Source organism: Suncus etruscus, chromosome 2 (genome assembly GCF_024139225.1).
Source record: "Suncus etruscus isolate mSunEtr1 chromosome 2, mSunEtr1.pri.cur, whole genome shotgun sequence".
Taxonomy (NCBI): Eukaryota; Metazoa; Chordata; class Mammalia; order Eulipotyphla; family Soricidae; genus Suncus; species Suncus etruscus.
The window spans coordinates 32,433,665-32,460,632 of NC_064849.1; the positions used below are offsets into that span (position 1 = coordinate 32,433,665).

Here is a 26,968-nt window from a genome sequence, read left to right on the forward strand (position 1 = left end):
AGGAGACTGGGGATTTTTAGAAATAACAAAGATGACATTGGCTGGGAGAAAGGAAACCTATCCAAAGTTCAGCACAACATGTTATTCATTTGGAAGAAATAGTTGTATCTCTATTGATTACCACCTACACAAATAATTTCTGAAATTAATTAACACCTTGAGGTGGGTACTTACCACCAGTGGTTCACACTTGTATGTGGCTAAATTACACAAATTACAGTGACAGCATCAACGTTTTAAAGAATAAAGACTCAAAGGGCTGCAGAAAAGCTCTGCATGTGGAAAACTAGTTCAATCAACACTGTGTGGTTTCCCAACACTACTAGAAGCAAATCCTGAGCACCAAATCCTGAGTACTAATTCAGAAGTAGCCTCTGAGTAACACTTGATGTGAGCCAGATTCCATTCCCCATATAAGTATTGCAAAAAAAAAAAAAATCTCTATAAAAGCACAGGAAAAAAACCTAATCCCAAAGCTCTACATAAAACAAGAATATTAGGAGACAGAAGATAACTATCAAGTACTCAAGAGGAGTTAGTACTGGGTTTGATTTAATTTTACCTTAAATATCTAGATATCTTTCAGAGAAGACTTGTGCCACACCCAGCTCTGCTGAGAGGCTTCTCCTGTTTCAGTGCTGGAGGAAATCACTTCTAGTAGTGCTGGGGACCATAATGTCAGGGATCAAACCTGGGGTTCCCTCATGCAAAACACATGTTCTACTCTTTTAACCACTTCCCCAGCCTATACTGGTGTCTTAATATGTGCTGATTCACTGTCTACATTTTTGTCCTAAGAATACTTATTTATTTGTATACTTATTGGCAATCAAAGCAAACAATGCTACTGCTTTCTCTTCATTTTTTTCTGGAGGTTCCTGAAATTTAAACTACATCTTCAGCCCCATGAAATGATAAAAGGTTTAATCAAAATCTTCCTATGTGCCCCTACCATGCTAATAATTAAACTAATAACAAGAGATCTAATAATAAGAGATCTGAGAAAGTTCATGTCAACGTTTCCCTTAGTTTTATTTTTTGACCAAGATAAGGGCCTGCGAATGTCACTCAAAATAGGGCACTTGCCTCATATGTGTGAGGCCCTGGGTTCAATTCCCACCACTGCACGATCCTCTGAACAATGGAAGTGCAAAACCTCCTCTTCAGAAATGAGATGGGAGTAACCACCTGAACTGGCAGGGAAAATAATAAAACAAATAAGCAAACAAGGAACATGAGCAAGCAAGAGAGAGAGAGAGAGAGAGAGAGAGAGAGAGAGAGAGAGAGAGAGAGAGAGAGAGGGAGAGAGGGAGAGAGAAAGAGAGAGAAAATATGCAGGTTAATCCCTTGTCTTACATCTTGCTGTCCTAATTCTAATCCCTTGTACCACAGACATCAAGCACTGCCACACAGATCAGATGAGCAGAGAGCCTAAAATAGCCCTTGAGCACCACTGGGTATGACTGAAAAATCCCATACATACATACATACATACATACATACATACATACATACACACATACATATATTTACAAGAATGGATGGTCTGTGGTAGTTGTGCGAGAGAGACAGAGAGATGTCTTCCATTAATGTTGGATTCTTATGCAAGCAAGTACCAATATGTCTGATCTGTGTGTACATACTAGATGGGGAGGTTCCCACTGAGTGGTACAGGGCTTTAACCTTCCCATGTCATCAAGGAACTATGGGAAGCAGCTGGAGGAGAGAAAAGGGTCTGAGTTGTATCAGTGAGGCAAGGCCATAGATGTCTGATTTGTTTTTAACAGACACTGATGAACTTTTCCTTCTTTCCCTGCTTTTGTCTAATGGTTTGTGTGGGGGATATTTATTTGTGGCCCTCCCAGTGGTGTTGGGGGTTAGTGCCAGGAATCAAACCTGGGCCCTGTGCATTCCAGGCATGTGCTTTAGCCCATAAACTATCTCCTGTTTAGTTAATTTAATTAATTAACTAATTAGTATTTCGGGCCACATTTGGCAATGGTCAGAACTTACTCCTGGGCTGGAGAGATAGCACAGTGGCAGGGTGTTTGCCTTACTGACCCAGGGTGGACCTGGGTTCAATCTCCGGCATCCCATATGGTTCCCCAAGTCAGGGGCAATTTCTGAGCACAGAGCCAGGAGTAATCTCTGAGCAACGCCCCTCCTCCCAAAAATATCACAGAACTTACTCCTGACTGCATTCCAGCATCACTTCTGGCAGGATTGATGGAGTAATGAGACTTTGGGGATCAAACCCAAATATGCCACATGCAAGGCAAGTACCCTAGCTGCTGTACTGTCTTTCCCATGCTTTATTTTATCTATCTATCTATCTATCTATCTATCTATCTATCTATCTATCTATCTATCTATCTATCTATCTATCTATCTATCTATCTATCTATCTATCTATACGAGGTAGGGGTTTATATCTGATGGTTCACAGGTCTTAATCCTGGCTCTGCATGGATTCAGGTGTTCAGAAACCACTTAAAGATGCTCGGGGGGGGGGGGGCGGAGAGATAGCACAGCGGTGTTTCCCTTGCAAGCAGCCGATCCAGGACCTAATGTGGTTGGTTCGAATCCCGGTGTCCCATATGGTCCCCCGTGCCTGCCAGGAACTATTTCTGAGCAGATAGCCAGGAGTAACCCCTGAGCGCCACCAGGTGTGGCCCAAACCCCCCCCCCCAAAAAAAAACAAACAAAACAAAACAAAACAAAACAAAACAACAAAGAAATGATGCTCAGGGGGCCAGAGAGATAACATGGAGGTAGGGTGTTCACCTTGCATGCAGAAGGACAATGGTTCGAATCCTGGCATCCCATATGGTCCCCCGAGCCTGCCAGGAACAATTTCTATGTGGAGCCAGGAGTAACCCCTGAGCACTGCAGGGTGTGATCCAAAAACAAACAAAACAAAGAGGCTCAGAAAAGCATTTTTGTGCCAGTGATTTAACTGGAACTGCCCTGTGAGCAAGAAAAAATATTTATCCTGTATTATTCTCTTTGACCCACATTTTGAATTTTTAATATAGAACTAAAATACCAAGCTGTTGGGACAGGGAATGTATTGGAGTTTAGGACAGGGAGGCAGAGAAGAAGTGACACCAAGATGGTGGTGGAAGGTCTTGGGCACTCATGGGTGGTGGTGAAGCAATAATTTGCCATAGCATGAATGCAAACACAATTATAAATGTTACGTCAGTGACAGCCACAGTTTTGTTTTTTCGGTGGTTTTTTTTTTTCGGTTTTTTTTTTTTTTTTTGGGTCACACCTTGCAGTGCTCAGGGGTTACTGAGCACTGTGCTCAGAAGTTGCTCCTGACAGGCTCAGGGACTATATGGGATGCTGAGATTCGAACCACCATCTGTCCTGGGTTGACTTTGTGCAAGGCAAACACCCTTCCTCTGTGCTATGCTCCAGCCCTTATAACCAGATTTAAACAAACCCCACCACTTAGCAAGAGCAACCATTAACATTTTAGTAAGTGGTATAAAAGTCTTTTTGTATGTGTGTGGTTTTTGGGCCACACCTGGTGATGCTCAGAGGTTACTCCTGGCTATGCACATAGAAATTGCTCCTGGCTTGGGGAATCATATGGGACTCTGGGGGATCGAACTGTGGTCCGTCCTAGGTCAGCGCTTGCAAGGCAGATGCCCCTACCACTTGCGATCACCAGTCCAGCCCAGGTATAAAGTTTCAATCTCATGAGCTGGAGTGATAATACAGGTTGTGCCTCTGAATATGTTCAAATTGGTTTTGATCCCTGCACCCAAGAATGTGGTGCTCCTTGGGCCATGTGGAGCAGGAGATTACCTCACATCACTGTGAGGTGCTGGGGGTTCTCCAGAGCTATACTCATAGGTTGCTCTGAGAACCATGCAGTGATGGAAATTGGAGTTCACCTTAAACCCTGTACCATTTCTCTGGCAATACCACAAGAAAGTGACTTGATCACATATGAACATTGGGGTATGCTGTTCATTTGAGTTGCCTCTAATTTTTTTTTTTTTTTTGGTTTTTGGGCCACACCCCATTTGACGCTCAGGGGTTACTCCTGATTATGCGCTCAGAAAATCGCTCCTGGCTTGGGGGGACCATATGGGACACCGGGGGTCAAAACCGACGGTCCGTCCTATGGTAGCACTTGCAAGGCAGACACCTTACCTCTAGCGCCACCTCTCTGGCCCCAAGTTGCCTCTAATTTTTGCTGTAATTGGGAACAATGCTGCCACCAGACTCAGATCTTTTCTGCCTATATCTTAAGGGTGTGTTTTTTTTTTGTTTTGTTTGTTTTGTTTTGTTTTGTTTTTGGGTCACACCCGGAAGCGCTCATAGGTTTACTCCTGGCTCTACACTCAAAAATCGCTCCTGGCAGTCTCAGGGGACCATATGGGATGCCGGGATTCGAACCACCGTCTTTCTGCATGAAAGGCAAACGCCCCACCTCCATGCCATCTCTCTGTCCCCTTTAAGGGTGGCTTTCTGAAAATGCAGTTGCTGAGCCACAGAGCATGAACTCTTTCAGGGCTTGATTCCCTAGACATCAACTTTCCAAAAAGAGTGAATAAATGTGTTTATTTATAGACAGAAAAAGTACACATTGGGGCTAGAGAGATAGCATGCAAGGCAAGGCATTTGCCTTGCATGCAGAAGGTCAGTGGTTCAAATCCCGAAATCCCATATGGTCCCTGAGCCTGCCAGCAGCTATTTCTGAGCGTAGAGCCAGGAGTAACCCCTGAGTGTTGCTGGGTGTGACCCCCCCCCCCAAAAAAAGTATACTGTTGTGTATGTAAACATTTTATGGGATTATTATGTTACTGACCCTACCCTGATCGGTGATTGTGCCCTTCCCTAGGGTGTGACCCTGGCATTCTACCCCCCACCATAGGGTGGGTACCTGATTCTGCTTCCACCAGTGGGTGGTATCTGATCCCACCATTGTGTGGTTCCCGATTCTGGGGGATAAAAACAAGTTTCTGTGGGAGGCAAAGGGCTTTTTTGTGGCTGGAACTGAGGCTGAGACTTTGGACTTCAGTCTTGTCCACCGAATAAATAAAATAAAATAAAGCTAATATTTCCACAAGCCTGACTGTCTGCAAGCTGTTTACCCACCATTTCACCTCAGAACCGTCGGCTGGACAGGGTGGCAGACGCCTGAGCTGGAGGGGAAAGATCTCATCCTCCATCCCTCCATCAGTCAACCTTTTCAGTAGCTGACTTGCAACAGTATATATTATTCTATTTGCTTGTTTGTTTAAAGAGGATTAAGCCATAATTTAGCCAAATTCAAGGACCTTTATGCTCATGTGTGACCCAAAATTTAAATCAAGGTTTGTGTGATACAAGCAAAGAACATAACCTCTGTATTTTTTCCAGCCTGTAGCCCTCCCTTTTAAAACTATGGTTTGAATTTTTTTTTATTTTTATCACCTTTATATAAGAGATGCTAATTCTAATTATTGTCCCAACTTGAATTTCCTTAGTTGATAGTAAAGTTAAGTGTCTTTTATTATAGTTTTATAATTTGGGAAGTGGTCTTGGACCACACCTGGCCATACTCAGGGTTTACCACTGGCTCTGAGCACAGTGTTCACTCCTAGTGGTGCTTGGGGACCATATGGAGTAGTGGGGATTGAAACTAAGTTGGCTGTGTGCAAGGTAAGGACCCTGCCTACCTATTGTACTATCACTCCAGTCAAAGAGTTTTTTTTTTTTTCTTTTGGACCACACCCGGCGGTGCTCAGGGGTTACTCCTGGCTGTCTGCTCAGAAATAGCTCCTGGCAGGCACGGGGGACCATATGGGACACCGGGATTCAAACCAACCACCTTAGGTCCTGGATGGGCTGCTTGCAAGGCAAACACCACTGTGCTATCTCTCCAGGCCTCAGTCAAAGAGTTTTTATAATTTTCATCCTCTTCTGGACAAGAAGGAAATTAATTTTATAATTTATACTGATTTACCATTGTTTTACAATATTATGGAATTTCAAGGTTAAAATAACATGAATTAGGTATCTTTGTATATGTATTGATGAATCATTTACACTTTTGGGGTGTGAATTAACTTCTTTTAGCTTGAGTTCTTTTTCTATTGGCATATGTGTTGCTGATGCAAGCATGAGCTATTTTTTTTGAAATGCATTATTTTACCAGATTGTTTCCTCAGTTTGTCTCTTGCCTCCAGTCTTGTTTATGTTCTTTAACCCTCTCTTACATTCTTTTACATTTGCATTTCCTAAAATGCTAATTCTGATATGGAATCAATGCATGAATCTTTTTCCTTTAGACCTCTCTCTCTCTCTCTCTCTCTCTCTCTCTCTCTCACACACACACACACACACATTATTGTTGTTGTTTCTGTGTCACACCGGTGGTCTCAAGTATACTTCTGGCTCTTCACTAGTCAGTAGTACTCCAAGAGAAAACAGATCTTGGGATCAATTAATTGTTTAAAAAAAAAACAATGAGAGGGACAGAGAGATAGCACAGTGGTAGGGCATTTGCCTTGCACACAGCCAACCCGAGACAGACCCAGGTTCAATACCCAGCATCACGTATGGTCCCCCAAGCCTGCCAGGAGGGATTTCTGAGCACAGAATATATATATATATACACATACATATATATACATACATATATATACATGTATATATAATAAAAACAATGAGAATGAGGCTGGAGCATAGCGGCAGGTGTTTTTTGCCTTGCACGCAACTAATCCAGGCGAATGGTGGTTCAAATCCCGCATCCCATATGGTCCCCCAGGCCTGCCAGGAGCAATTCTCTGAGTGCAGAGCCAGAAGTAACCCCTGACACCGCTGGGGTGTGGCAAAACAAAAATAATAAAACAAAACAAAAAAAGTGAGAATAATTTAAAAAATAATAGCTCAAACTATATATATATAACATATATATAAAGGTGGAGGGATGAGGGTCATACTTGACAATACTCGGGGATTGCTCCTGGTTCTGTGTACAGGAATCATTTCTGGCAGGGTTTGGGTAACCATCTGCTGTGTTGAGGATTGAACTAGGGTGGGCTACAAGAAAGGCAAACACCTTACATGCTATACTCTCTTGATACAAAAGCTCAAACTATATTAGGAAAATTCTTTCACTCACTCTCTCTCTTCCTAAACAATAATAGGGAAGCTTTAAGCCAGAAACAAACAAAAAGGTTAACCCCTGGATACTTGAGGAGATGAAGTCTATAGTGTGCATGTGGTGGTGGTGGTGGGTGGCGGCGGCGGGTGGCGGTGGTGGTGGTGAAAAACATGTGTTGAACAGCTCATGAGGCAATTTATAAAAATATCAGAAATAGGGGCCGGGCAGTGGCGCTGGAGGTAAGGTGCCTGCCTTGCCTGCGCTAGCCTAGGACGGACCGCGGTTCGATCCCCCGGCGTCCCATATGGTCCCCCAAGAAGCCAGGAGCAACTTCTGAGCTCATAGCCAGGAGAGTAACCCCTGAGCGTCACAGGGTGTGTGCCCAAAAAAACCAAAAAAAAAAAAATATCAGAAATAGGGGCCATGAGCTATAGCACAGCAGGAGGCCCTTTGCCTGGCACATGGTTGACTTGGGACATACCCGGTTTCAATTCCCGGCATCCCATATGGTTCCCAGAGCCTGCCAGGAGTGATTTCTGAGTGCAGTCAGGAGTAACCCTGAGATCCACCTGGTGTGGCTCAAAAACAAACAAACAAAATAGGACAGAAAAACCACCTCTAGAAAGTTCATCAATACTAAAAAAAAAAAAAAAAAAAAAAAAAACTTGAATTCTGAAACAGCCTCCTGCCATTTTTCTTTCACCTGTTCTTTCATCACACTTAACAGAAATTAACTTCTACTGCCCCCTTTTATACACTTAGCCCATGTTGCTAATGATTTTCCTATAGGGTTTCCTATAATGACATTCAGGTGCCAAATTATAGTCGTAAATAAAAGACTTTAAAATGTTCATCTTTGCTGTTTTGAGGTCATGCTTAAGCCAATGTTATTTATGATCAATAAGGGATCTGAGTACCATTTAATGAAGGACAAGGAAGTAAGTCAGAGCCGGTTCCCCATACCTGGCTGCCTGTCCCCTGGTCAACACGATGTGCTTGAGGAGCTGTCTGGGGCAACCTAGTATGGAAATCTTCCAGAGATGCCTATCTGGGCACCTGATGCAGAGTCCCAGTGGGTAGAAGCCACAGAATGTCCCCTTGGATACTGCCAGATGCTCTGGTTGCTGGGAACCCTGATTGGCGGGTAAAGCCGTTACCATGACAACCCCCACTTGGTTTTGTTTTGTTTTTTTTCCGCAGTTCTCTTCCCATTAAGTACCAAGGTATTCCAGGGGACAGGCGTCTCTCAGGACAGAAACGTCTTCAGCTCCAGGGAGGGAAGCTGTGTCTGCACATCTGCTTGACGGTGACACACAGTACCTTTGGCTTGTGTGTCAGGGCTGCGTGATCGCCCATTGTGGAAGGATAGATTGCCACCCCCCATTCCTGTGCCAGTAAAGTTACCCCCAGACCACTGCGGAGAGGAAGTGCTGAGTCATGGCTGGTCTCTTAGCTTCCTTCTCCATTTCTTCTTTTAGAGAGGGCCTCATATAAACTCTGTCTAGACCTCTAGGCCCATCCACCCCCCTTCCTCTCAGTCTGGATTCACGTTTTTGGATTTCACTTCTTCAGGGCAGGAAAAAAAAAGAAAAAAGAAAAACACTTATCCACTGTTTTTGCACCTTGCCTTCTCAGAAGACTGGCGCCCCTCTTCTTAGCGGTTGTCTTTTCTCCCCCCAAGATTAGCCAGCGAACTCTTCTATGTAATAGAACTGACCCTCCCGGGCCCCTCGCCCCTAATCGGATTATGTTAATGTCTCAGGTTTGGGGAGGGGCAAGGAAAATGAGATTTAATTAACGTGACACACGCTGAGGCTCCCTAGATTTGTAGATGACAAGTCAGTGGTGTGTGTGTGTGTGTGTGTGTGTGTGTGTGTTGTGTTTGTTGTGTGTGTGTGTGTGTGTGGCGTGTGTGTGTGTGTGTGTGCAGTAAAAGGACACAGTAGTGTCTGTGGCTTCCATAGACTCCCGGCCATCAACACCCCCTTGCCCCCCAGCCCAAGGGTAGCATGAGAGGGCTCTGATCTCTTGCCCACTTCCCTTTAGGTTCTTGGAACGCCAGAAATTCCAATCAGCGCCGACCAGATAACAAGATGCAAGCAAGGCGGACCAGGATGGTGCTGGGGGTAGAGGTGAGGGAAGCGACGAGGGTAGCCCCCGCCCATAGTCTCGTTTCTATGGTGATCAGCCTGGTGACCAAGTCCTGCTCCCTTCCCTCCTCTTTCCAACCCTGAGAGATGACGGCACCGCGCAGACTGCGCCAAATTCCAGCCAATAGGGCGGCGGCATCCCGCCCCTTCCTTCCGCCCGTCCTCCCCTTCCTCTCCCATGGGGAACTCGATTCACAAATCTGGACTGGAGCTTTCCGGCCGCAGGACAGGAGCAAGGGCGCTGGGCTGAGGCTGTGCGCCAGTGGTGATCTGTCCCCCGGGGAAGGCCAGACTTCTGCCACTCGCTGCCCAGCTTCCAAACGATCCAGAAGACTTAGTTGTGGCCGAGTTCGCTCGCCACCCAGGCTGTCCTCCGTGTCCTCACCCTGTCCTAGACCATTCTTCAGCACCACGGACAGCGAGTCCCGGCCGCTCGCAGGCAGAGCTCTCTGGGGATCCCGGAGACCTGCAGGCCAGACAGCCCGGCCCTGCTAGGTTCCGACCTGTGTGGGCCCACGATTGTGCTGGATCTGGATCCCCTTGAACCTCTTTGAACGCTGCACATAGCTACATAGTCACGAAGGCAAAGGGGGCTGATGTCAGACTGAATCACTTCTTTCTCTTCCTTGACCACAAAGGGTTCCCATCTCCCTGGCTAGCTGTGTGTGTTCTAGTTGTCCTGGGGGCTGAAGGGAGTAAATATGAATTCTAAACCCACCTAGGGGTCTGGGGCAATAATACAGTGGGTAGGGCCTTCGCCTTGCACTCGCTCAATCTGAGTTTGATCCCAAACTTGGTCCCCCGAGTCAGGAGTGAATCCGAATGTAAATCCAGGAGTAACTCCTGAGCATCTCTGGGTGTGGCCCAAAATCAAACAAACAAACAAAACCAAGTTTCCCCCCCACACACACACAACACACTAGTGCCATGTGACCCAGGGGTCCTGGAGCAACCCCGTGGGTGGTGGGTGGCTGAAAGGCCCAAGGGGTGCGTGCCAGGCCCCTCCTGAGGATAGAGGACACAGGCCTCTTCAGTCCCATCTAGATTCTTGCTCGCGTGTCTGAGATGGGAGAGAAAAACAGCTGTCTCGTCAGGCACAAGCCACTCTGGGAAAAGATAGTTACTTCTGCTGCCTGTCCTCACCGCACCCCTAAGAAGCCTGGGGATGAATGGGGAGCTGGTGGCACAAGATGGAGGAGGTGTCTGGATAGAATTCAGCTTTATCACCGTCAGGGCGTGTGCTACTTCCCTGGACTCCGCAAGATGGAAGTCAAATGGGAGCCTCTGATCCCCAGGGGCTCTATCTCCCACCCCACCCCCATATTTACCGAGAGCCTCCTACCGGCGCTGCTCTTTCCCTCCCTCTGGGACCCAAAGAAAGGCCGAGCAAGACCATGTGCAGGCGCGTGCAGCGCTTTTATAGTTCTCTCCGGGAGAGAAGGACAGACAGACAGTGCGGCCCGCGCTGCTGGCCCGCATCGTTGGCACCTTGGACACGGCACCAGACCCAACCCAGTCCCTGGTACCATCCCGGGAAGATTCCGGGTTGGACAGAGATCAGCACCTCAGACAGCTCCCGGCCCACCCCACCCCTTTCCCTCCCGTTGGAAACAACCAAATAAATTAAAAGTAGGGGAACAAACAGACAAACCGAGATTAAAAAACAATAATAATAATAATAATGATAATAATAATAATAATAAACACCTAAGGATAAGGAAGAGGGGTGCTCCTCCTCCGGAGTAAAATAGTTTTCGGTCCCTTTCCACCCTTTCTTGGAGACCATTGGCACCGGGGTGGCATTCTAGGTTGATTTTGGTCCCTGACTTCGACCTCCTGAAACAGGCACCCCTCCCCCCAACTCCTGGCATGCAACACGTTGAAAAAGGTAGGGGTGGGGTGAGGTGGGAGGCGAAGGATGGTCCAAGTGGTGGTCGAGGGCCTGCAGTTGTTGGCTGCACCCTCAGTCGGTCCAAATCCAGAACTTTTGCTCCCTTTGGTCTTGGGAGGGGGCTTGGGGTTGGGGGAATCCCTGGGTGTGGGTGTGGAAAGAATCGCAAGCTAACTTAGGCGCGGTGTGGGGAGGCAGACAAGAGGGGGGAAGGGGGCACCGGGCAGAAGAGTTGGGGCACAGGTGCAGCAAGAAAAAGGGGGTAAGGAGGAAGAGCCAGAAAGGAGGGGTGGGGGGCAAGATGGGGACAGCGGCATCCATGCCGGGAGAGGAAAAAGCAGAAGCAGAAGGCCCAGGAAGGAGGTGAGGAAGTGGACAAACCAAGGGACACGGATTTACAGACACACCCGGAAAGGAAAGAGGGAGCCTGGGTACACTGGGAGAAATGGGGGGGGCGCTGACAGAAGGAAGGGGTGAGGCTGGGGGTGGTCCCCTCCCGGCGCTCATAGCCCCACACCACCATCACCACCACCGACACCGCCGCCGCAAATGCAGGCGCCACCGCGGCCTCTGGCCTCCCTTTGCCCCAGCCGCGGGCACAGGCACAAGGGGGTCCCCTTTGGGCCCCAGGGTCTCCGCGTGCGTGTCGGGGGGCTGGGACAGGGGTGCGGCCGCGGCTCCGGGCTCTGCTCGGCTCTCTCTAGCGGTCCAGGTTCATAGTCCAGTGCTTGGGCCCGGTCGCGCAGCTGTCCCTGGCGGCCGCGGAGGAGGAGGAGGCCACGGGTGCGCCCCCGCTTAGGGGACCCCCGGCAGCGGCAGCTGCGGCCTCGCCCTCGTTCTTGAGGTCTTGGAAGACCTGCGTGAAGAAGTGCGGGTCGGCGTTGAGCCGCAGCATCTGCGGGCTGAGCCGCTGGATGAGACGCAGGCAGCGCTGCCAGAAGCGCTCCTTGTCGGGCTCCACGAGGAAGGGCTTGAGCGGGTAGGAGATCTCGTTGCCCATGTAGGAGTAGGCGAGGTAGAGGCAGGTGAGGAAGGCGGCTTGCAGCTCGGAGGCCGACGCCAGCTCGTCCCCGCGCAGCGACTCGCGGCACAGCAGGTACACGAACACCAGGTTGGCAGGCGTGATGAAGGCCTGGTCTTGCCAGCCCTGCAGCAGCAGCGAGCGGTCCACGCCGCGGAACCAGCCCACCAGCTCGCCGGGGCTCAGCTCCTTGAGGCGGTAGCAGCGGCGGCACACGAAGTCGCCCAGGCAGCGCAGCAGCTCGCCGGTGGACGCCTGCACGATGACCCGGCGCGGGGAGCCGCCGGGCACGGGTGGGGCGGGCGGCGGCGGCGGCGGGGGCGGCGGCTTGCCCCCGCCGGAGCCTGGCGCCGGGGCGGCCCCGCTGCCCCCCGAAGGCGGCTCGCCCGCTGCAGCAGCGGTGGGCACGGTGGGCACGGGCACTGCCAGCGGCTTGGCCGCGCCGCCGCCGCCGTCGGGGGGGTCTCGGCCCTTGCGGAGAAGGTTCTCGCGGTTGCGCTGCTGCACCAGGGGGTCGGGGCCCGTGCCCGCCGGCTTGGGCGTCACCTTCTTGCTGCCTTTCTTCTTCTTGGCCGACGCGGCCACCAGGCGCTTCCAGGTGAGCGCCGAGATGAGCACGGACGGGCGCTTGAGCCGGCTCTCGCCTTTGCCGCCCTTGCCGCCGGCGGGCGGCGCCCCGTAGCCCCCCAAGACCTCGTCCCCGGCCGGCGGCGGCGCCTTCTTCTTCTCCTCCGGCAGCCCGCCGGGCCTCCGGCCCTTGGCCGACGAGGCGGGGGACAGAGACAGCACCGTGCCCATCACTGCAGCAGCGCGGGGCCGGCGCCCGGGCCCCGGCGGCGGGAACCGCTGCAGCCCCGGGGGACCCGGCGGTGGGGGGGGCCTGCCCCACGGCCCGGGCGCGGGGACGAGGCGAGCTGCGGGGGGAGGAGGAAGGGGACTGCCTGCCTGGCTGCCCGGCTGGCCGCTCCGCGGAGGCTGAGCCGAGTCTGAGCTGCGCCAGCGGCAGCGGCAGCCCCACCCCTTGGCTCTCGGCTCGGGCCGGGCCGCGCCCCCAATTGGCCCGCGCAGCCAATCAGCGCCCCAGATGTCCTCCTGACCGGCAGCTCGGAGGATCAATAGAAGCTCTCGCTCCAGCCTAGGTTCTTCCCGCCCCGTTCCCCCGGCTCGCTTGTCTGGTCCTTCCCCCGAAAGGGATGGAGCGGAGGGATAACGGTACCGGCACCAAGGGTTCTCCCTCCCGCCTCCCGGGTCTAGACTGGGGAGGGGCATCGTTGCATGTTCTCGTTCCCGAGGGGGTCTCAGCTTGTTTGGATGATGCACTGGTTCGAGGAATAACAGAAACGCCTTCCCCCACATTTTGGGTCTGTGTTGGGGGCAGCGTGGGACGTGAGTGTCCCCACCCCCGTCGGCTGCGCGAGCCCTAAGAGGGTCGCATTGCGCTGGATTCTCCGACCTGACGGTCCGGTTGGCGCCCTCTTTACTTTGTCATTTTAATCTCCTCGCCTACCCCCCCACCGGTGTCCCCACCCCCAGCACCCCAAGAGGCAACGGGGGAGGGTGAAACCGGTCCATTCTCGAAGGTGATGGGATGCTAGCAGGGCCCAGATCGCCCTGCATATCACAATCTAATTTCTTACTCTGGGGTTCAGCGACAAAACATATAGAAGCCCCGAAGGCTACTGTTTGCAGTTGAGTGTATGGGAAGACGACCTAGACTCTGGTCCCAGCCTTCCTCTTTGCTCATCTCTTCACCTCATTTTTTTTTTTCTGCTGACAAGGACGATTTAGAAATTGTTTAATAATCTATTTAAACACCATGATTACAAACATGTTTGTAATTGGGTTTCATTCATAAAAAAGGAACACACACCCCCATCACCAGTGCAACATTTCCATCACCAATGCCCCCCAATTCCTTCCTCCCCCAGCCCTTGCCTGTCTTGAGACAGACATTCTATTTCTCTCACTCACTACCATCATAATAGTCTTACTGTAGTTATTTCTCTAACTGCACTCAAAACTCTTTGTGGTAAGCTTCATATCGTGGGCCAGTCCTTCCAGCCCTTATCCTCAATTTTGAGTAAATGATGGATAGTGGGCCCCTGGGGAAAAGTTGCACATTGGCTCAATTGGTGTCCCCAGACTGAGACAGCAGATGGGGTCCTATGATGAGGAAAGCCAGGACAGCCCAACTTCCAGCCCTGCCTGGGGCCAGGTTAAAGTATCTTTGTCCTTAAGTATTTTCTATCATTCAGTGTCCAGCTGTCAGCTATTAGACTATATCAGAAAGCTCCTTGCTCCCCTCCAGCGCCTCTTTCCTCCCTGGGAACTGTCTGAGCCCACTAGGTTCTGGGGCTTTTTGGATTCTGTCTACCCTTTGCACCACCAACTGCCTTTGGCCCCCAACTCAGGAGTTTTTTTTTTTTAATACTTTAGTGATGGATTGATTGATTGGTTTTTGGACCACACCCAACGGCACTCAGTGGTCAGTCGGCTCTGCATTCAGAAATCGCCCCTGGTAAGCTGGGGGACCATATGGGATGCTAGGAATTGAACTGGGTCCCTCCCTGGGTTCGTGGCATACAAGGTAAATGCCCTACAGCTGCGCTATCTCTCCAGCCCCATGGAGTTTTCAACTTTATATATTTTTTTCTTTTCGGAAGGGGGGTTGGTCCGCACCCTGCCACACTCACCCAGTGCTCAAGGGCTATTCCTGGCTTTGTGCTCATGAATAATCCCTGCAGTATTCAGGACCTATTCCCCACTTATCTCATAAATGATTCCTGACTGTGCTGTGCTGAAAAATCAAACTGGGATGGGTAGGATGCAAGGCAAGCATCTTAGCCCTGTCTTATTTCTTCTGCCAGGAGTCTTCCTACTTCTTACATGAGCTTTGGCTGACGGTATGGGTTAGATTGGGGAATAGAACTCCTAACTGTCAATGTAGCCACATTCTCAGATTTCTCCCCATTCTCCTCCTGGACCACTCTGAGGAACCCTGTAGTCAGTTCTACTGGTTGAGCATGGGCTTCCTTCAGGATCAAATATTCCCATGTCTTTGGACTACACTTCCTTTCAACTGAGGCAGCAGATTTTTTCCAGCTTTCCCACTGCCCCCACTCATCCACTCCCACCCAGAAACCTGATAATTGTTTGCCTTGGTTCCCCTTTCTCAGTGCACCCACACAGTCATGCATTTCCTCCCTGATTCAGCTTTCAGTATTCACTCCTTCAGCAGGGTCTCCCTGGCTCTCTTAGGTAGGAATTTTCTCTCCCAACCCAAGCTCATTCTCTCCATTGTTGCAGAAAACTGGGCCCTCTTTGAAGCTCCCATCATGGTTTTTTCTTCCTCCTCCCAGACCTCCTAAGTCAGCCTTTCTCTGACACCCCAGGAAGGAGCAGTCAGTCACTCACTGGTAGTTAAGAACAGGCCCCATGGAGGCTGCGTGGACTGGCATAACCCCAGCATGTGTGACATGAGAGGCATGTGGGCCCCAGCTTTGCTCCCAGGAGACCCTTATTGACGTCAGATCTATTGTTGGTGTCGAGTAGGCAAGATCCTCCGTAGAACACCCAAAGGGTGATATCCCACTCAAGACCCTCTCAGTGGGCTCCATCTGTTCTCTAGGTCAAAGTTAAGAATTTTCCCCTGCTGCTGGAGCATGGGTCTTGCATATGGCTGAACTCAAGTTCAATTCCTGGCATTACATATTGTCCCTTGAGCACCACCAGGAAGAATTCTTGGGTCCTGAGCTTGACAGGTATGGCCAAAATACAAAACAAAACAAAGGGGGAGGGATTGCCCCTGCATCAGAGAGAGCTCAATGGATTAAAGCATGGGCTTTGCGTGGGAGAGAGGGTTTGATTTTTTTTTTTGTTGCTGGATTAACTGGGTTCCACCTTATTCAGTATATGCTTATTACTCATTGGTTGAAAGCATCATTGAAGCATCCTTTGGATTGGTACCTTAGGCCACCCATTCTCCACCCCAAGGTGTGGTCTGGAGTTTACTAATAAAGACCCTGAGTCTCAGGAAAAAACTACTTGTGGTTTTAATTTTCCACCACCGCTTCTTAGAGTGGAAGGCATGCCTACTGGAGTTCCTGAACCTGTTTTATCCTCTTAAACTGTGTGGATTATTTCCTGTGTTGGTGTTTTTCTTCCAGACCTACATCTCTCCAATGCCCTGGACTTGAGGCATGAAGCTTCACTTCAATGTTTTTATTATTTAACCCCCAGCACCCCATTATTTGATTATTTGAACACCCTAAACACCACTGGGAATGACCCTGAGCACAAAGCCTGGAGTTGCCCTAGGAAATTCCCCCAAGATTTTCTCCTGTGCTGTAGGGGTCCCCAAGAAGGTGCCTCTGAGGAAGTCACCTGGTACTCTACCTCCTGCCTTTGAGCTTTTCTGGCTCTAATGTTCTCCTCCCTCCTACTGATCCTTCTACTCAACTCTTTCCATGGGACCAAACACCTTTCCATCTAGCATTTGAAATGCCACCTCTGGGGCCGGAGAGATAGCGTAGAGGTAGGGCGTTTGCCTTTCACGTAGAAGGTCGGTGGTTCGAAGCCTGGCATCCCACAAGCCTGCCAGGAGCAATTTCTGAGTGTAGAGCCAGGAGTGACCCCTGAGCACTGCCAGGTGTGACCCAAAAAAACAAAAACAAAAACAAAATGAAATGCCACCTCTTCCAAGAAATTTTGTTGTTGTTGTTTTGTTTTGGGTTACACCAGGAGATACTAGGGGTCAATCCCGACTCTGCACTCAGGAATCACTCCTGGTGGGCTCAAGGGACCATACGGGATGTTGGGGTTCAAACTCAGGTTGGCTACATGCAAAGCTGCTGTACAAATGCTACAGCCCCTTAAGAAATCTTTCTGTAACTATTTAGAACAGACACGGTGTTCTATATGCCATCCTTCCTTCCAACCTTTACCCCCTGCAGCAGAGGCTATACAATATCCCATAAAGAGTTGAGTCCCTGTTTCAAGAGGTGCAAGATGGCCATAGATGGACTTTAAAGACAAACCAATCTATATTCAACATCGGTTGGGGAGACAGTATAGGGATAAGGCACTTGCTTTGTATGCAACTGACTGGCATTTTATCCTCAGCACTGCATATGATTCCCTAAGTGCAGAACTGAGAATAAACCCTAACCACTACTGAGTGTGGCTCCCAAACCAAAATATAGCAATAAAATAAAATAGAACCACAGTGACTGCATTTACATTATTAAAAAGATGGAAGTTCTGGGCCGGAGAGATAGCATGGAGGTAAGACATTTGCCTTGCCTGCAGAAGGTTGGTGGTTCGAATCCTGGCATCCCATATGGTCACCCGAGCCTGTCAGGAGCGATTTCTGAGCATAGAGCCAGGAGTAACCCCTGAGGACTGCTGGGTGTGACCCAAAACAAAAACAAACAAACAAACATGAAAAGTTGGGGGCCTAAGCAATAGCACAGCCAGTAGGCCATTTGCCTTGCATGCAGCCAACCCAAGTGAAATCTCTGGCATCCCATATAGTCCCCTGAGCCTGCTAGGAGTGATTTTTGAGCACAGAATCAAGAGTAACTCCTGAGAATACTGAGTGTGGCCCCAAACTCATTCACACACACACACACACACACACACACACACACACACACATTAGAAACAACCTGGAAATTTGAATTTGAAGAAATAATACAGGAATTAAGGCACTTTTGTTGCATGCAGTTATCCCCATTTCTTTCTTTCTTTTTTTTTTTTTTTTTGTGGCTTTTGGGTCACACCCGGCAGTGCTTAGGGGTTACTCCTGGCTCCATGCTCAGAAATTGCTCCTGGCAGGCACAGGGGACCATATGGGACGCCGGGATTCGAACCGATGGCCTTCTGCATGAAAGGCAAACGCCTTACCTCCATGCTATCTCTCCGGCCCCAGATATCCCCATTTCAATCTCCTGCACCACCTATGGTCTCCAAGCACTTCTAGGAGTGATCCCTGAATATATAAACAGGTATAAACCCTGAGTACCATTAGTTGTGACCTTAAAATAAAATATAACCCCACAAAACATAAAATTCCTGCAAATTGGCAGCCTAGGTGATAGTTCAACAGTCTGGAGCACATACTTTTCATGCAGGAGACTTGAGTTCTGTTTCTGGTACCACATGGTCCAATGGGCACTATCAGATAGGACCCCTAAGCACAGAGCCAGGAGCTCTACCAACTGTGTCCCCCAACACCCACACCCCAATAAAAATAAATAAAATAAAAAGATGCAGTCAGGGCTAGAGAAGAAGCACAAATGTAGAGCATAATAATAGCATATGAAAAGCCCCCGGGTTCAATCTCTGACGCTGCCTGTCCACCCCATAGCATCGCCAGGTGAGACCTGTGAATGTTGGAGCACTGAAGGATAGGCACAGCTAAAGCCAATGAAAACAGAAAGATTTGGTGTAAAGATGGGCTTCACCAAAGGGCAGGGAGTATTCCCCACTCCTTTCTGTAGAGACACTCTTCTGGACAGGCTGTAGTTTTAGGATTTTTATTCTGATTTGCTTTGTCTTGGTTAGTCTCTGTGACCTCTCTTCCAAACACTTGTTACTCTTCTTGGGTTGTGCTGTTAGTGCAGATTGCCCAAGAGGAGAATTGTTCTTTCTCAGTCAGTCTGGAGGCTACCTTGAAGTTAGAAGGTTATTTCCAAATTCTCCTTGAGACCTAAAATGACAGGACCAGACCTAGAATTTGGGAGTCTCTAGACCAAGACTGGAGCCTGTAGAGGAACCTGGCCTTACAGGTGTGGAAACAGAAATTAGCATTTTTTCTTTTGCTGGAAAGCTGAACCCATACTTCGTCTCCATTGAAGAGGGGTGGGGAAGTGTGTAAGGGTAAGGTAGGGCCACTTGTACTGTCTCCCCAACTCCTAGTGTCACCTTTAAGGGATTGACTCTCGAGGACTGCTGTGTAAGCTCTTCGGCTGTTGATATCTCCCTCTCATAGTCTAGACAGCTTCCCAAAGCAAGTGGTCCACCCCTGGGGACATTTCAGTGGAGCAGATAGAATTTTGGGTGTAATTGTTTTTTGTTTGTTCAGTTAAATAAAATAGATTTCTGGGCCAGGGCAATAGTACAGCAGATAGGGCATTTATCTAGCATGCAGCCAACCTGATTTCAGTACACCCCTGCCAGGAGTGATCCCTAAGCACAGAGTCAGAGTTAGTCCTGAGCATTGCTGGGTGTTCAACAAAACAAAATAAAAACAAAGACAAAAAAGTAGATTTCTGATGCCAAAGGATTGGCACTGAGTGATATTTTTTCTGAAAAAAAATGAAGATGTGGTAGATCACCTAAGTTTGGAAACCTCTAGAAGAAAGATAGGAGGATAGTGTTCTGGTTTAAGAGTGGCAGAGTAGGGGCCTGGAGAGATAGCATAGTGGCGTTTGCCTTGCAAGCAGCCGATCCAGGACCAAAGGTGGTTGGTTCGAATCCCGGTGTCCCATATGGTCCCCCGTGCCGGCCAGGAGCTATTTCTGAGCAGACAGCCAGGAGTAACCCCTGAGCACCACCAGGTGTGGCCCAAAACCCAAAAAAAAAAAAAAAAAAAAGAGTGGCAGAGTATGTCTTAGGCCTTAGGGGAATGTCATTTAGGTTCTTGGAGCCACTCCTATAAGAACTGAAATGTAAAAATTCTCTATTCTTTCCTTAACAGACTAAAAAAAAAAAAAAGAAAAAGGATAACACTTTGGGGGATTGAATTTAAAAGGGAAAGCTCCAGTTCTACATTCTTTTTTGTTTTGGGGCTACGCCCATCGGGGCTCAGGAGTTACTCCTGGCTTTGCACTCAGAAATTACTCCTGGCAGACTTGGAGGACCATTTGGGATGCTGGATATCAAACCCAGATCAGCTGTGTTCAAGGCAAATGTCCTACCCACTGTGCTATCACTCCAGCCTTCAGTTCCACATTCAGTTTCTAATCAAATATGGCAGAGAAATCTGCATCACTCTCTCAGCAGCAACATAGTGGGTAGTGCGAATCTATGCTTGCCTGAAGGGCTCCTTCTCATTGGGCACAATCCTTGCCCACAGCCAGACCCATGTGAAGTCAGCCTGAGAGAAGAAGGGGAGAGACATTCCAGCCTTCTTCAAAGGTCCAGGGGTTCGCCAGTAAACATCAAGGTCACACATCCATGAACCAAGGTCATTGCCTCTCCATGTCTATCAAGAGTTCCTACAAAGACCCTAACAACAACACACCTTTTTTGTATAGGTCTTTGGGGCTCCAGACCAACACCTCACACATGCAAAACAAGTGCTCTAATGCTGAGTCACACCCCAGTCCCAACAACACAGGTTCTTTTTGGAGGGGCCACATCCAATGATATTCAGAGCTTTCTCCTGATTCTGCACTCAGGGATCACTCCTAGAGGGCCAATGGGACCATTTGAGGTTCTGGGGACACCTGCATGGACAGCTGCTTGCAAGGCACATGCCCTATAAACTCTACTATCACTTTGGGCCCAACACTACAGATTCCTAAAACAGTCAGAATAAATGGGCTGGAGCAATAATACAAAGGGTAAGGTGTTAGACTGCACATGGCCCATCATTTTGGTCCCTGGAACCCCATATGGTTTCTGAAGACTCACCAGTAATCCCTGGAATAAGTGATACCAGTGATGTCAGGTATAAGCCCTGAGAAACAATGAGTATGGTCCCCAAAATAAAAAAAATGAAATTAATATAAATGAGAGAGACTTAGCCTGGACATGTGGCCCTCATACCCCACACACCCCTACTTCTCTGGTTCTTTTATCACTACCTTGGGGGTTTGAAATGCCTGGGGATCTTACCTGAAGCTCCCATTAGCTGTATTTCCCCTAGTCCTGCAAAAAATCCTCCAGACCCAAAGTCACAAGCAGCAGGCCTCTGGGGACCCTGGCACACAAATTTTCCAAAACTAGGGTCCCCTCAAATGGTTAAGTTAGCAGATTAAAGGTAAAGTCTAGGCGATTCCCACACATTGGAACTGTGATGTAGACAGAGATGCAGGGCTGAGGAGCCCCTTGAACCCATCCTTAAAGACACACCATGCAAACGGGGAAGACAAGAAGATACAAATAAGATCTTGGGTCCCCCCCACACACACACACACAGAATTGGATCTGGCACAGGGAAGAGTAGGCCCTCGGAGACTAACAACAGTCAGGAGTGGAAACAGGGGTGAGCAGAGTGAAGATATGGAACCCATAAAGACGGAGCTGCTTGCAGCAGGAGGAAGACTGGAATTCTCATCTTTCCTATTTCCAGTCTCTTTAACCAGGAGGTGCTCAAACTAAGGTTCTTCAGAACTGATAGTAGGGCTGTGGCACAGAGGAGAAAGGGAAACCTTGTGGAGATGCTATAAAACCTGAGGTGGAGGATCAGAGGACAAGTATGGGCTAAGGGGTCCTTTCCTTGCTTCCCCCCTTGACCAAGTCTGGCTCTCCTCTGGACCTTCTGGATGCTGCCCTCCTGTGGATTCTTCCTCCCCTCTGCACCTCTGATGCGTGTCCTCACTTCCCTTTATTGCATATCCCATCCCCAGTACTCTGCCCCATTCTCTCAGCACTCTCAGTGACTTCATTTCAGAGTTTGCCTTCTTCCGGCTTTACCTAGTAACCTCCTTTGCTTCTCCCCTCCACTTCCCCACCCTAAAACGATAGCTCTGTCTCCTCGGTGCCCCTCTTGGCTCTGCGCACAGCTCTTGCTCCAGATGTAGAAGCAGATCAAGAACGGAGGTGTCGGCTGTTGCTTCTCCAGGCTATTCTTAGCCTGTCTGGGGGCTGGAGTTGGAATCAGCGTTTCCATCTCAACCAGGCAGGTGGCTGCAGGGAAGCTGCCGGCTGCTGCGGGGGCTTTGTCAAGTCTTGTCTCCCTCTCCCTGTCCCTCCACTAGCTCAGTCCATGTTGGGCCACAGACCTCCCATGAATGAGTCTTGGTTTCCACCTGCATGCTCTATTTCGTTGATTTATTTATTTTTTGTGGCAAAATCCACAATGCTCAGGAGCTAGTCACCCTATCCCATCCTTGTCCACTGACCCTCCATCTTAGATTTTATAGCTTCTCCAGAGGTTGTCTTTCTGCTCTGTGCCACAGCCCTATGATCAGTTCTGAAGAACGTCAGATAGCAACACCTAGCAGTGCTCAGGGTACCATATTGTGGGTGTGATATTGGGGATCAAACCTAGAACAGTCATATGAAAGGCAAGCACCCAACCCACTATACTGTTGCTCTGGCCCCTTATTTACTTGGGCTGGGAGAGGACATTCCTGATGCTCCAGCTTAGTCTCAGAGAAGTGTGAAAACCTCTTTTGGAGCAAGAACGGGATTTTTGAGAATCTCACTAGCATGTCCACTGCCTGGGTCCACATACAGCCTTAGCTCACTTTTATCTCTTCTAACATCTCCTGACTGGTGTTAGGGATTGAGCCCAGGTCTCCTTTGTGAAAAGTTTGTGCTCATCCCATTGTGCTCTCTCTCCAACAAGATCCATCCTTTTCCTTCCTTCCTTCTTTCCTTCCTTCTTTCCTTCCTTCCTTCCTTCCTTCCTTCCTTCCTTCCTTCCTTCCTTCCTTCCTTCCTTCCTTCTCTTCCTTCTCTCCCTTCCTTTTTCTTCCTTCCTTTCTTCTTTCTCTCTTTGTTTCTTCCTTCCCTCCTTCCTTCCTTTCTTTTTTTTCTTCCTTTTTCTTTCTTTTTTCTTTTCTTTTCTTTTTTTCTTTTTGTTTTTTGGGTCACACCCGGCAGTGCTCAGGGGTTACTCCTGGCTCTACGCTCAGAAATTGCCCCTGGCAGGCATGGGGGACGATATGGGATGCCGGGATTTGAACCACCATCCTTCTGAATGCAAGGCAAATGACTTACCTCCATGCTATTTCTCCGGCTCCTTATTTTCTTTTTTTATTCTTTTCTCACACCTGGTGATGCTGCTCAGTGATTACTCCTGCCTCTGCACTCAGAAATCACTCTGGCAATGCTCTGAAGGACCATACAGAAAATTGGGGATCAAATATGGGTCAGTTATATGCAATGTAAGCACCTTAGCCTCTGTACTATGGTCTAACCCTTAGAAATTCTTTCTCATCTTGACCGAAAGGATCACCCAAGCTTCTGGGGGTCCCAGGAACTGCCTCCTAACAGAGGCTGATCTTTGAAGTCCAATTCTCACACACCCCTGCCACACACCCCTACCCCATGATTGAAAAGGAACCCAAATTCCTTTCTCAGGATAAGAATGGATCTGGAAGAGCATGACTCAAGCACAAACAGCTCAGCGTCCTCTGTGGTTCTGGAGTCACATAGGCCTGATCTTGGGCTTCAATTTATCACCTCCACTTGGAAGGCAGGGGAACTTTGGGCCAGTTTACTAATTCTTCTGAGGCCTATAAAAATAGGCTATCTTAGGGTTCTTATTGACACTCATAATTCTCCCTAATTTTTAATTTTTTTATTTTTTTATTTTTTTGTTTTTGGGCCACACCCGGCGGTGCTCAGGGGTTACTCCTGGCTGTCTGCTCAGAAATAGCTCCTGGCAGGCACAGGGGACCATATGGGACACCGGGATTCGAACCAACCACCTTTGGTCCTGGATCGGCTGCTTGCAAGGCAAACGCCGCTGTGCTATCTCTCCGGGCCCAATTTTCCCTAATTTTTGTGCATGACATGTGCATGGTTCTTGGTATTCAAAACATTATGTTATTGGAGCCAAAATGATAGTACTGTGGACAGAGTGTTGCTGTGTACACAACTGATCCAGGTTCGATCCCTAGCATCTTATGTGTTCTCTAAGCCTACCTGAGTACAGAGACAGGAGTAAATTCTGAGCACTGCTGGGTGTGCCCTCTCTCCCTCAAAAAGTTATTGTTGGGGCCAGAGAGATAACACAGCAGTAGGGAGTTTGCCTTGCACATGGCTGACCCAGGACGAACCTGGGTTTGATTCTCAGCATCCCATATGGTCCCTTGAGCCTGCCAGGAGCTATTTCTGAGGGCAGAGTCAGGAGTAACCCCCTGAGAGCCACCGAGTCTGGCCCCAAAACAAAACAAAACAAAACAAAATTTGTTGTCATCATGGGAGAGGTCCTCCTCAGCTGTGCCTGTAACTTGACTGAGTAGTACCAGGTCTAATGCTTAGGTGCTTGGGCCTGGAAGTGCTGAGGGTCACCATAGTTACCTTAGGCAGTGTTTGAGAGGCTACACAGTGCTAGGAATCAAACTTGGGTCTTTCATTATGCTGTACCCCTTTGGGCTCTCTCCTCAAGCCCAGGCATTAAGTTTATAATGCAAGAAAGGTTGGTTTGAGATGTTGTTTGAGCTATTTGAGTGTGGTTTGTTTTTCCCTCATGAGACTGTTCCTCATTAGGGTTGGAAAGAAAGGTGCTTACAGGGAATAAAGTGCTTGCTGACCCCAGTTTGAATCCCCAGCATTGTAAAGAACCCCTTGGCCACTGTCAGGAGTGATCTTTGAGAATAAAAAAAGGAGAAGCCCCAAGTGGCACTAAAGCCCCGAGTGGTCCAACACACCCTGTTCTCCCCTAAAACAATATTCTTTATTAAAGGGTCAAAGTGAGACAGTCATGTTATTCTTCATTGCAGTTGCAGCACTTGCTGGGCTATGCATCCCTATTTCCCAGGATCACACAATTTAGCTGTAGTGCTCCAGAGATGGCATGATCTGTTGTGGTAGTAGGTGTCCCAAACAGTCAGTGTTTGGGCTGGTGATGGAACTGAACCCATGCCCTTACTCTGACAAGCCAGGCACTCTACTTTCCTATGCCTTTGTTGTTAAGACCCAGATTTACAGCTTTCGGGCTGGAGAGAGAGCACATGGGTTAAGACACTTGCCTTGTCTGTGGGTGATCCCAGGTATAATCCCTGGCACCACATATGATCCCCTGAACATCACCAGGAGTTATCCCTTAATGCAGAGTCAGGAGTAAGCCTTGAGCACAGCCAGGTATGGCCCAAAACATCAAGACTCCTGGATCTTAACAAATGTATAGCTTTCCTTTCATTTTTTGTTCTCACCCCAACTAGTCATGCCACTTAGACTGTTCCTGGGTGCTTGATAAATTTGAGTTGATTTTGCTGCAGTCATGAAAAGAAGATCTGGCAGTAGGGCTCATGCTGATCCCATTCTCCAGTCTGCAGGATGATTTTGTTTCGTGCAGGATGATCATCTGCAGGATGATTTTGTTTTATGAGCCCACCTTCCTGGCAGCAGCTCTCTTCTTCCTCCTCCTCCTTCCATATCTGACAGTGTTCAGGCCTTATGCCTGTCTCCAAACTCAGAGATCATTGCTGGCAGTGCTCAGGGGACCATATGGGGCACCAGAAATTGAACCCAAGTTAGCCTCATGCAAGGCAAGCTCCTTACCTGCTATCTGCTTCTTCCAGCTCCTGTTCCCAATTTCTGACTGTACTTTTCTAGGAGTCTCCACTGTCCCCCTAAAATGCCAGAGGCTCAATTTAGTGTTGGTCAGTGCTGCCCTTTGAGGCTTTTGAGGAAATTTTCTGCAGAATTACAAAATCCAAATCAGGGGCCAGGGCAATAGTGCAGCAGTATGGCATTTGCCTTGCACATGACTGATCCAGGATGGACCACGGTTTGATCCCCCAGAGTCCCATATGGTCCCCTAAGAAAGGAGTGATTTCTGAGCACATAGCCAGGAGCAACCCCTGAACATCACCGGGTGTGGCCCAAAAACCAAAAAAAAAAAAAAAGAAAAAAAAATAAAACAAAATTCAAATCAGCAAATGCCATTTGAGAAACTTGTCACTTACAAGACACAGGGCTAGAGGCTTAGAGGCTAAAACCATGAAAAGGTGTGAGGTAGGGTTCTTGTCTTCAAAGAATACATGACAGGGATTAAAAAATAATAACAAGATACTGGAGAGATAATACAGCAGGTAAAATTCTGGGCGATACCCAGTACCAGTAGGAGTGATCCCTGAGCACAGAGCCAGGAGAAAGCCATGAGTACTGCTGGGTGTGCCACTAAATCCCCCCAAAGCCTCAAGAGATAATACAAAATAGAAGTAGTCATAAATTTAAAAATAATAGCAAATACAAAGAAAAACTTTTACTTTGGCTTCTTTTCAGTAAAAAGGCATTCCTAATTTTGTTTCTGAGCTAAAGGAAAGTGAATATGCTTACTTGTCTCTTGAACCAATATATAGGATGATTTTCATGTTTAGCACTTCTACATCTCAGCCTGTTGGCTGCCAATTGTGATTAACCGTACTTATTAGAAAGAGGTTGGACTTAATTCCATTTTTTTCTTTTCTTCTATTTTAAGTTTGGGGTGAGGAAAATGAGGAAAAATAGTAATGGCAATTTTATCAAAACATACCAGATTTTACTTTTTTTTTGAGGGGTATACACCTGACTTTACTTAGGAACTACACCTGGTAGTACTCAGGGAAATATATACTGTCTGGGATTCAAACTAGGATTGTAGCTGGAGTCATATGTTAGCCAAATGCCTTAACTTTGTAACTCTCTCCAGGCCCCAAACCAAAGTTTAGAAATCAGAGTCACTTAAAGACTTGTTTTCACTTTTTTTGGGTTTTGTTTTTGAGTCATACACAGCAGTGCTCAGTGGTTACTTCTGGCTCTGATCTCAGAAATCACTACTGGCAGGCTTGGGGGACCATATGGGATGCCAGGAACTGAACCCACTTCTGTTCCAGGTCAGCTACATGCAAGGCAAACACCCTGCTGCTATTGCTCCAGCCCTTGTTTTTACTTTTTGTGGGAGGGATAGTGAC

The 26,968-nt window shown here is 48.4% G+C and overlaps 2 protein-coding genes across 2 annotated transcripts in view; both read right to left on the reverse strand.

Moving 5' to 3' along the window:
• LOC126000887 (reticulophagy regulator 2-like) overlaps positions 1–26,968 on the reverse strand; it is a 545,054-nt gene that overhangs the window by 251,955 nt on the left and 266,131 nt on the right. The gene's annotated exons all lie outside the window — the stretch shown is intronic.
• Positions 10,945–13,121, reverse strand: CDK5R2 (cyclin dependent kinase 5 regulatory subunit 2). The gene has a single exon (XM_049768043.1). The coding sequence runs from the start codon at positions 12,966–12,968 to the stop codon at positions 11,850–11,852; it is 1,119 nt and encodes a 372-aa protein (XP_049624000.1). The 5' UTR covers positions 12,969–13,121; the 3' UTR covers positions 10,945–11,849.

What these genes read in the sequence shown, in the direction of transcription:
- CDK5R2 (XM_049768043.1), bottom strand. Translation starts at nt 12,968, where the DNA reads ATGGGCACGGTGCTGTCTCTGTCCCCCGCCTCGTCGGCCAAGGGCCGG.